The sequence below is a fragment of the Grampus griseus genome, assembly GCF_964374135.1.
Source record: "Grampus griseus genome assembly, chromosome: 14".
NCBI lineage: Eukaryota > Metazoa > Chordata > Mammalia > Artiodactyla > Delphinidae > Grampus > Grampus griseus.
Genome location: NC_139008.1, coordinates 29,959,954 through 29,971,137, shown reverse-complemented (window position 1 = coordinate 29,971,137; position 11,184 = coordinate 29,959,954). Strand labels below are relative to the sequence as shown.

Genomic DNA, 11,184 nt, shown 5'->3' with positions numbered 1-11,184 from the left:
GGTGAATGTGTAGGTTGAGTGTGAGGCCAAGGCCCAAAATTCCCCTTGCCTTACTTTTGTCCTCAAGGTGGCAGGAAACCCCCTTGCAGGAGTCTTTGATCTCACTGGGAAGCTGGGGCCCAGGAAGGCCCTACACAAGTGTGATTGGCCCCTTTATTGGGGCCTGTGAAGGCCAGTGTGTCACTGCTCCACCAGGGTTACCTGCCTGGCCGCTGTTGGCATCAGAGTTTAGACCCCTGATCTGCTGGTGAGGCGGACTCAGACTCAAGTATTTATGGTTCAAGACAGAATGCAGTGAGTCTGTAGATGCCAGCAGTGGCTCTCAGCAGGCGGTGATTTCACCCTCCAGGGGACATTGGCAATGTCTGAAGCCACTTTTTTGTTTGTTTGTTTGTTTTACGGTACGCGGGCCTCTCACTGTTGTGGCCTCTCCCGTTGCGGAGCACAGGCTCCGGACGCGCAGGCTCAGTGGCCATGGCTCACGGGCCCAGCCGCTCCGCGGCACGTGGGACCATCCCGGACCGGGGCACGAACCCGTGTCCCCTGCATCGGCAGGCGGACTCTCAACCACTGCGCCACCAGGGAAGCCCTGATGCCACTTCTGATTGCCACCTTGAGGAGAGTACTACTGGCATCTAGTGGGTGGAGGCCGAGGATGCTGCCCAACATCCCACAGGGCACACAGGACAGCTCCCTCAACACAGGATTACCCCGCCCCAAACGTCAGTGGGGCTGAGGCTGAGAAACCCTGGATTAGGGGTGTCAGCAGCCTGGTCTGGAAGGGCGGGGTTGACTCCAGTTGTGGGCTCAAGAATGGCTCCCTGAAGAGAAGTGGTCTTGGTGGTGGCAGGCATGTGGTGACTGAGTTAGCTGGGAGAGACTGAGGGAAGGCATGTCGGGCAGAGAACAGCATGAGCAAAGGTACTGAGACATCTTTTTTTTTTTTTTTGTGGTACGCGGGCCTCTCACTGTTGTGGCCTCTCCCGTTGCGGAGCACAGGCTCCGGACACGCAGGCTCAGCGGCCATGGCTCACGGGCCCAGCTGCTCCGCGGCATGTGGGATCTTCCCGGACCGGGGCACGCGGCATGTGGGATCTTCCCGGACTGGGGCACGAACCCGTGTCCCCTGCATCGGCAGGCGGACTCTCAACCACTGCGCCACCAGGGAAGCCCCTGAGACATCTTTGATGGGGAGATGGGCGATAGTGTGGACAGTGAAATGGCAGGTGTGGTTCAAGGAGCATGAAGTTTGGGGTCAAATGGACTTGGGTTGAGTCCTGGCTCCACCCCTCGCTAGCTGTGTGGCCTCAGCCTTGTCATTAGCCTGAACCTCAGTTTCATCATCTGTAAAATGGGGGTAAGAAGTGAGGTTATGTAGGTACAGCCTCCTATATCCCCACTCCTCTGTTTGCACTCTGTGTCCCAGCCGTTCTGATATCCTGGCAGTTTGCTCAATGCTTCCTGCTCTGTCTCCTTTCTGGGCCCTCCTTGTACATTTTGCTCTGCCTGGAGGGATGCTCATATTCCAGGTGGAGGGATGACACCATAGGAGGTTATAAACTGGGACACCCCTCAAGCTCCATGCATGTTGCTGGCAGAGTGATCTTTCCAAAACACTAGTCTGAACATATCAGTGCCCAGTGTGTGTGTGTGTGTGTGTGTGTGTCCGTGCACACACACACACAAATTTGAAGGCCAAGAGAATGGTGGGAAATTCCCAGGGCTTTACTTCAACTCCCTTCCCCATCACTTTTCTGGCCTTCAGGTGCCTTGGGGAAGGCCAGTGGGGACTCACCAGGCTTGAAGCGGGTGGGATTCTCTCCTGGTTAAAATCTCTGCTTCCTTCTCAAGTTAGAAGCCTGGTTACTCTACAACTTAGGGTTGAGGTATAGAGGCCAGGATCCCACGGAGGCTACTGCCAGAGAGGCTGTGGGCAAGCCACCTAGCTTCTGTGAGCCTTCGTTTCCCCCTTTGTAGAACAGTATTTACAGGGTGTGGGTACATGGGATACTCCCTTTAAAGCTCTTAGGTCAGAACCCGGCTGAGTATTTCTTAGCTGCTTTATAAAAATCGACCTCTTGGTGAATACCCTCTGTAAGCCAGGTATTGCGGGAGGCCCTGGGAGGACAAAGTCTTCTGACAACTGGTCTTGATTTACAGGATTGCTTGGTTTAGGATTTGTGGATTTGACTGATTGGGGACATGCAATTTTTCGGGAGCAATTCTATTTCTAGAAAGTTATCTGAAACATGCACAAAGATTTAGCTCTAGATAGGTTCACAGTAGCGACTTATAAAGTGAAAAACTGGAAATAGCCTAATGTCCACCTCTAGGATATTGGTTAGGTAGGTGATGAGACAAATAGAATCTTAACGCAGTCATTCAAGAGGAAGCAGAGGGATATTTGTTGATATGGAAAGATGTTTATTATTAAGTGAAAGTAATATACAAAACAATATTTGTGTATAAAAATATATATACACATGTATATATTTTAAAATCTGAATGCTAATACACCAATAGTGGGTAGATATCTCTGAGTGATTTTTACAATTCTTTTCTTATTCTAGATTTCCTTTTCTAAATTTTCTACAATGAACATTCATTCCTTTTGTGAAAAATACAGTAATATATCTTATTAACTTTTAAATTATTTTGTTATTAAAATATAATAAATAAAAATAGTAATAAAAGAAAGGGCAATTTTACTAGCTGTTCCTGTCCCCTTTACAGCCTTATCTCTCGACTCGATTCTTGATAACTCCCAATAAACATAGGCTCACCATTGCTACAATCCATTTCAGTATTTGCACGTTATTTGTTAGCCTCAGAGAACCGTACTAGGCAAGGCGATATAAAGATGAATACTCACATTCTCCAGATGATTTGCGTGCACGCCAAATTTTGAGGTGCCTGGAAACAGGGAGTTCTGTACCTCCCTCCATTTATTTTTTCTCTTTTAATTCATTTCATCCATTCCTAGCTTGCGGGTCGGTTATTTTCTTTACGTACGCCTGCGCACTCCTGGGGTGGGAGTGGGGCCGCTCTGTCCGGCGGCCCCGCCTCCCAACGCCGACCACTGGCCGGCTCCGCCAGCGCGCCCTGATTGGTGGCTGCGGACCGGGTCTCGCCGCTCATCAAGGTTGGCGGGAAAGAGGAGGCGGGGCAGAATGGCGGCGGCGCCCACTGCCTCCTCGCCCGGCGGGTGCCCCACGTCTGTGAGGCTGCCGCGGTCGCCGCCGCTCAAGGTTCTGGCGGAGCAGCTGCGGCGCGACGCGGAGGGCTGCCCGGGCGCGTGGCGGCTGTCGCGGGAGGCGGCGGGCCGTGGGCCGCTGGAGCTGACGGCCGTATGGATGCAGGGCACGGTGCTGGCGGCGGGCGGCGGCGAGGCGCGGCTGCGGGACCCGAGCGGGGCCTTCTCGGTTTGCGGCCTGGAGCGGGTGCCGCGCGGGCGGCCCTGCCTCGTCCCAGGTAACAGCCGGAGTCGACACCGCGGCTGACCCTGGGTTTGTACCGCCCGGGGGCGGGGCCTGGCCGTCCCACCTCCCGGTGTTTGCGGTGCTGGTTCCCCGCCTCGATACCCTTTCTTCCCTCCCCTCCCCAGCCAAGCGCCACCCAAGCAGTTCTGATGATAAGCATCACCTGCAGCCCATTCAAAAAATAGTTTCCGAGGACTCCACCAGCCCTCCCGGCTGGAGTCTCCGGGGGAGGGACCCCCCAGCATGTGTATTTGTTAACAGAGTCCCTTCCCCACGGGTGATTTTTTTTCTCCCTATCAAGTTTTGGAAAATATCATAGTGGGGAACTTGGTTCATCCCTAACGACTCTACTCAAATGTACCTTCCTTTGGGAAGCTCTCCCCAGTTCCCAGGAATGAGGAGCCCTGCTGTACCCCTCCTTCGTGGGACTGTCTTAGGCTGTAGTTCACTACTGTTTCCTTTTAAACCAGTGGTGCGCAAATTCGAGCATGCATCAGACTCACCCTGAGGGCTTGTTAAAACTGACGGCTGGGCACCACCCTCAGAGTTTGAGTCTGTTGTCTGGGCGGGGCTGAGAATTTGCATTTCTAACCAGCTTCCAGGTGCTGCTGGTGCCGGTGGCCTGGGGGCCACACTTTGAGAACCACTGGGCCAGACTATGGCAGGGCGGGCTCTGTGTCTTTCTGACAACCATTCTCAGTATTGGGTTGAACTTTTTCTGGCCCTGGCCCTTTCCGGCTGAGCTCCCAGGAGCACTTTTCTTAACCTTTCTGGACCCCTTACCAAAGGGACCAATAATTCCTGCCTGTTGTGTGGATTCAATACATTTTAAAAATGTCCTTACCACAGCTCCTAGGCCATAGTGACCGATGTTTTTTTACTAGGCAGTGCTCCTGCACGCTTGTCACCCCACCCTGGCGCCATCCTTCAGCCTCCCTCTCTGTCTGCCCTCCATTGCAATGTTAGTCTAGCACAAGATCGGCAAACTACAGGCTGCCACCTGTTTTTGCACGGCCCATGAGCTAAAAATGTTTTCAAATGGTTAAAAAAAAACAGAAGAAGATTTCATGACATGGGAAAAGTATCAATATATGAAATTCAAATATCCGTGTCCATAAGTAAAGTTTTATTGGAGCACCGTCATTTAGGTATTGTCTAGGGCTGTTTTCCCATTACAGCTACAGATCTGAATAGTTGCAACAGAGACGCGATGGCCTCAAAGCCTGAAATATTTAGTATCTGGCCCTTTACAGAAAAAGTTTGCCACCCTTGGCGTAGCATGTAGCACGAGCCGTTTGGTGTGCTGGTCCCCAGGCAATGCTCTTTGAAGGCAAGCTGGGGCTGTCTCCCATGTCTGGCCCCAGCCCTGGCATAAGGTTGGCACCAGTAGGTACCTGAGTGGGCATTGCACGTTGGTGAACCCATCTGACTTACCTACTGGCCTGTGTCCTGGGCCGTACCATTTCCTCTTGCTAATTAATACCAGGGCTTGATTGACAAGTCTGACACTGGCTTCAGGTAGGGAGCCTGAAGAGTAAGCAGGCCACTGAAACACAAAGTGATGTCGTGGGCGCAGAAGAGGGACAACTGATCCAGGCCTGTATGGTCGGGGTGAAGGCCTGATAGAAGGGAGGGGCGTGATGGGGAAGGAGAAGGAGAGACAGTGGAGAGAGACTCTGGCTGGGGGAGAGAGTGTGGGTAGAATGAACCAGACTAGTAACCAGGTGGTCTGTTCTCGGGAGGAAAGAGCTCAGGCCTTTGAGTTCACCCATATAGTTGTGTTATACGCCTTGGTGTATGTAGGTTTTGAGTATGTGGATTCCGTATTTACCTCGCCTGTTGGGCCTGTCTGTGGGCTTGTTCTTCCTTTCCAGGGTCTTCAGTCATTTTCTGAGGGCTCCATCTCCACCAGCTTTTTAGGCCCATTCAGAGGGTATGACAAGTGTATTTTCAGAATGAGCCTCTGTCGCTGAGGAACCCCACGTTACTTGCTCAGGTAGAATGTAGGGATGGGCTCAGGGAAACCTTAGTACGCCGTGCCAGGAGCTGATAGACCAGAGGGTAAGGTGTCAGCCTGCCTGGCTTCCTTCAGTCAGAGCCCCAGGCCCGAGTACAAACCCAGTCCTGATGTTGGAAGCAGTGTGATTAAAGCAGCGTCGCAGGGGCACTCAGTGGGGGCTGGCGACGTGCCTGCTCTTCCTGCTGTGTTTGGGGTTTTTTACACAGTTGAGTTTTGTGTGGTTAAGACTGGCCATTTTTGCTTTCAAGGAGAGCCACTTCCCCAAGGGAATGGGAATAGCGTCGTGGTTAATATGTCACTAGATCCTTGTGATGGCAGCCTGCCCTCTTGTTGATTTGCTTGTGTATGCCCAGCTGGCGGCAGGAGGTGGCAGGCATTGGTCCCAGGCAGTTGCAATAACGGTGGCATGGGGGTGCTACCACCTGCCCAGCTCTTTTGGCAACATAAAGGGAAAATTGGATTTGCTTTGGGGCTGTCAGGGGTTGTCTTTGCAGAAGGGGGACCAGTCCTGTGCACAGAGACCAGTCACAGGCTCTGGCATGGAGCAAGGAACAGGGAGAAGAGAAAAGCTCGGGTTTTCAGGCCCCGCCTTAGAGCAGTCTGTCTAATTACAACTCTTCCTCTGATGTGAGAGACTCTTCCACTCTTTGGGCGTGATAGCTTTATGCAGTGTGCTGTGATTTTGTTTTAGCATTTTATTTTATTTTAATATTTGTTTATTTGGTTGTGTGGGGTCTTAGTTGCGGCTCACTGGCTCCTTAGTTGGGGCACGTGAACTCTTAGTTGTGTTATGCATGTGGGATCTAGTTCCCTGACCAGGGATCGAACCCGGGTCCCCTGCACTGGAAGTGCGGAGTCCTGTCCACTGCGCCACCAGGGAAGTCCCTGTTTTAGCATTTTAAAACCAGAAACCAAAGAAGATACAAATGTCATTCTCCAGGTTAAATGCGGAATTTGTTGGCAATATATGTATTTTGACCACTAGCTGCCTTGGCACTTTGGTATCTACTCTCTGCTTTTTTTTTGTCTCCAGTTTGCCTCCCTGATAAATTTAAGCCCTCTCAAGGACTTCAGGTGTCTGTTTTGTTTTTATCTTCTCTATCAATGTGAACTTTACCACTGAGCTTTTCTTCTTCTAGGAAAGTATGTGATGGTGATGGGAGTGGTTCAGGCCTGCAAACCGGAGCCATGCCTGCAGGCTGTGAAGATGACAGATCTTTCTGATAATCCCCTCCATGAAAGCATGTGGGAGCTGGAAGTGGAAGATTTACACAGGAATATTCCTTAGAGGATGTTGGAAACGTCGATAAAAACAACCGAAATTCAGAAACAACTTAGGTTCTTATACCGTATGGATTTCATGGACATCACTCAATATGTATTTCTCAAAAGTTTATCAGAGAGCTTTGCTTCGAGGAGTCTGGATGTAGGATTTCTAAATGCTGGGACACTCCAGTGAACTCAGCCCCTGCTGCCCCTTGCTATGACTGTTTGCTGATGAAAAGCAGATGTTTTGTTCTCTTTTTCCTCTCCTTTTTTTTTTTGCTTTATGTGTGTTAATTCTCTCTCTCTAAAGCACACAGAAATCTCATGTTGCATTTTCCAAGTTTTACAAGTGATGATACTTTTTCCATTACCACTGCAACCCTACTTTACGAGGCAGAATTTGAACCTCAGTCATTGTCAGAAGAGAGTAAAGTGTGTGGTTATGGGCAGGAAAAGAGGCTGCATAAAAAAGGAATGACCTCATGGCTCGGCAGTCTTCTCCATCAACAGCTCCGTATCCAGTTTGCAAGTCAAACGGCATTTTCTAACTGCAGGCACTGGGGCCTCTCAAAGACACAGCCCTCTTTCTGCTTCAGACACCACTCAGCCCTAAATGTGTAAGGTCCATTCCCTGCAGATGCGGACGACGATGTCTGCCCTTCTTCCTTCACTTAGGGCTGTTGAAACACTTTCAGAATTTCTTGTTGAAACTAAAAATCAAGACTAAGAACAACTTCCAGGCATGAACTAAACTTCTGCCTCATAACTTTTGGTGAGATGCTGTGAGGAGGCAGCCTCCTGGTTAGAGTCTTTATGTTGTTTTTGGTAGGGAATGTCCTTCTGTTGTGATTGTGTTCAGTGTTGGGTGGCAGCTCTTCACTTCTTACACAACCTTCACTTTGCTGTAAATATCAAGGGGGTCGGGTTATGTTCCTCATTGCTATGGAGTTTTGCTGGATTATTTATCTCTACCACTAGTAAATTGTTTTCTATGCCGTATTTTTTAAAATAGATTTTATTTTTTAGGCGGCTTAGATTTCTAGAAAAACAAAAAAGATCAGAACCTATAGAGATGACCTTTACGTGCCCTCCCTCAGTTTCCCCTGTTATTAACATCTTGCACTGGTGTGGTACCTTTGTTAAAATCGATGAGCCAGCATTGATACGTTATTATTAATTAAAGTCCATTGTTTACTTAGGGGTCATGCTTTGTGACGTACAATAGGCATAATATCGCGTATCCACTGTTACAGTATCATACAGAATAGTTTTGTTGCCCTAAAAGTCCTCTGTGCTCCACCTAATCATCCTTCCCTCCACCGTAACCACTGGCAACCACTGATTTTTCTACTGTCTCCATAGTTTGCCTTTTCCAGGATGTTATAGAGTTGGAATCACACAGTCTATAGCCTTTTCAGACCAGCTTCTTTCAGTTAGCAATATGCATTTAAGGTTCCTCCATGTAGTTTTGTAGCTTGATAGCTCATTTCTTTTTATCCTAATCCTCCACTGGATGGATGTACCCTAGTTTGTTTATCCATTCACTTATTGAAGGACATCTGCTTGATTCCAGTTTTTGGCAATTATTAATAGGGCTGTTGTAAACACTCGTGTGCAGATTTTGTGTGGACATAGGTTTTCAACATACCAGGGTAAATGCCTGGGAGCGTGATTGTTGGTTACACGGTCAGCCTGTGTCTAGCCTTGTGAGAAACGGCCAGACTGTCTCAGACTGCCATAACTAAACACCATAGAGCTGGGGCTTAAAAACATCCGACATTTACTTTTCAAAGTTCTGGAGGCCAAAGTCAAGGTGCTGCTTCCTGTTTCACAGGTGGCTGTCCTCTCACTGTGTCCTCACATGGTACCAGGGGGCAAGGTTGCTCCCTGGGGTCTCCTGTAAGGGCACTGATCCCGTTCACCTCCCAAAGGCCCCACCTCTATACCATTACACTGGGGGCTAGGTTTCAACGTATGAATTTGGGTTAGGGAGAATACATATTCAGTCTATAGCACTTTGGAGGGGACATATTCAATCTGTAGCGCTATCTTCCAACGTGGCTGCACCATTTTGCTGTCCCATCAGCAGTGTACGGAGTTCTTGTTCTGCAGCCTCACCAACATTTGATGTTGTCAGTGTTTTGGATGTGCCATAGTTTTAAACTCTAGCATTTTCTTTTAAAGGTGGGGAAATTGGAAAGTGTGCACTGTTTTTTTGTTTTTATAATAAATTTATTTTTGGCTGCGTTGGGTCTTTGTTGCTGCATGTGGGCTTTCTCTAGTTGCAGCGAGCGGGGTCTACTCTTCGTTGCAGTGCACAGACTTCTCATTGCAGTGGCTTATCATTGTGGAACACAGGCTCTAGGCGCATGGGCTCAGTAGTTGTGGCTCGTGGGCTTAGAGAGCAGGCTCAGTAGTTGTGGCACACGAGCTTAGTTGCTCCGCGGCATGTGGGATCTTCCCAGACCAGGGCTCGAACCTATGTCCCCTGCATTGGCAGGTGGATTCTTAACCACTGCGCCACCAGGGAAGCCCCCAAGCCCTTCATTTGTCATTAAACTTGCTGTGTGACTGAGAGCAAGTTACCTACCTTCTCTGTGCTTTAGTCTCCTTATCTATAAAATGTAGATTATACTGAGCTCACAGCACTGTTGTGAAGGGGTGTGTAAACCCAAGCCCTTCATTTGTCATTAAACTTGCTGTGTGACTGAGAGCAAGTTACCTACCTTCTCTGTGCTTTAGTCGCCTTATCTATAAAATGTAGATTATACCGAGCTCACAGCACTGTTGTGAAGGTGTGTGTAAATCACTTTTACATGTGTCTGGCACATGGTAGGCCCCAAATGATTGTTGCTGGGAAGAGCAGTAAGTTCCTACTCACATCCATTAGTTGCCTCTTTAAAATTTTATATATTTTTATTATTTTTACTTTTTTCTTGTTTTTGGCCACACCACACGGCTTGTGGGATCTTAGTTCCCCGACCAGGAATTGAACCTGGGCCCTCGGCAGTGAAAGTGCAGAGTCCTAACCACTGGACTGCCAGGGAATTCCCTATATACTTTTAGAATAGCTTTAGATCCACAGAAAAATTGCAAAGACAATACAAAGAGTTCCCATACACCTGCACCCTGTTTCCTTTATTAACATCTTACATGAATATGACACATTGGTTACAATTAGTGAACCAACACTGAGATGTTATTAACCAAACTCTATCCTTTATTCAGATTCCCTTAGTGTTTTTCCTAATGTCCTTCTTCTGTTCCAGGATCCCATCCAGGACACCCTATGACATGGAGTCATCTTGTCTCCTTAGGCTCCTTCTGGCTGGGACGGTTGACCAGTTGCTTTTGATTACATTGACATTTAATTTTGATGTAGTCCATGGCATCTCTATTATAGGATTCTTAGGTCAACACTATTCCAAAACTAGTGTGGGTTTCCCAGTAGTAGCCCCTGAGCTGGGTGTGTGGTAGCCTCCCGAAGACCTTGACACCGAAGTCGACCCTACTGAGGTTCCCTTATGTGACGCCTGCTCTTCTGCTAGAAGACTGACCCAGGCTGCTGAGAACCATATCCTGCCCACTTCGTCCTCACCTAACTTCTGGTAACAAATGCCTGATTGAAAATCGCTGATTGGGCCGATATCGTCGCCTGGGCAGTGAACAACCTCAGGAGTGTGGGAGGTGGGAAAACGAGGGTGCCCCATGTTTTTCCGACAGTCCGCGCAGACTGCCGACGGCTCCCGGTGGCTCCGAGCTGGCGGTGTGCCATCTCAGCATGTTAGCTGTTAGCTGAGCTGTTGCGGTTTCCCTGAATATTAAGAACTCTCACTGTTTCGGCTAGCGTTTCCTCCTTGACATCACCAATGAAAATGCATCTCGGGCGGGGGTTTTAGTTTCCTGATGCCAAATCAAAGCTGGTTTATCAGCAAGCTCCCCTCACCAGACAAGGGCAGGCTGTGTGCTCTGGCTGCAAAGCTTCCCTTTTGAAATTGGCTCTTTTCTAAGAACTGAAAATAAGCACCCTGGGCTGTGACTTCACTTTTCTTGGAACTGCTTTACATTATAAGAAAAAAAAAAACAAAAAACCCTCATTTAGCTAGTTTTGGATCACTGAGTTCCCTAATTCTTTCTGTTGCCTATTCTTGTAAAGCTGAAGTTTTACCGCAAAATTCTTATGCATCAGGTGAAGCAGGAAGGAGAAGGAATGGCCACATGAAAAAGTCGAGTGTTTTGTCTCCTGGCCTGTTGTGTGTGATTTAATGGTGAGAAGGCAAAGAACCTGGGGAACACACCGCGGACAGAATCATCTTCGAACCCCAGGGATCCAGCTGCGACTGCACGGCCCTGAAATCCGCTGGGTCACCAGATGGGCTAGGCTGGTGTTACTAAACCTCAGGTCATGGTCCACATTCA

At 48.9% G+C, this 11,184-nt stretch overlaps 1 protein-coding gene across 1 annotated transcript; it reads left to right on the top strand.

Moving 5' to 3' along the window:
- Positions 1–3,170: 3,170 nt before the first annotated feature.
- Positions 3,171–6,787, top strand: RMI2 (RecQ mediated genome instability 2; the record flags this gene model as incomplete). Its single annotated transcript, XM_082670613.1, has 2 exons — positions 3,171–3,471; positions 6,639–6,787. 2 exons carry the CDS (start codon positions 3,171–3,173, stop codon positions 6,785–6,787), a joined length of 450 nt encoding a protein of 149 aa, XP_082526739.1.
- Positions 6,788–11,184: the final 4,397 nt, after the last annotated feature.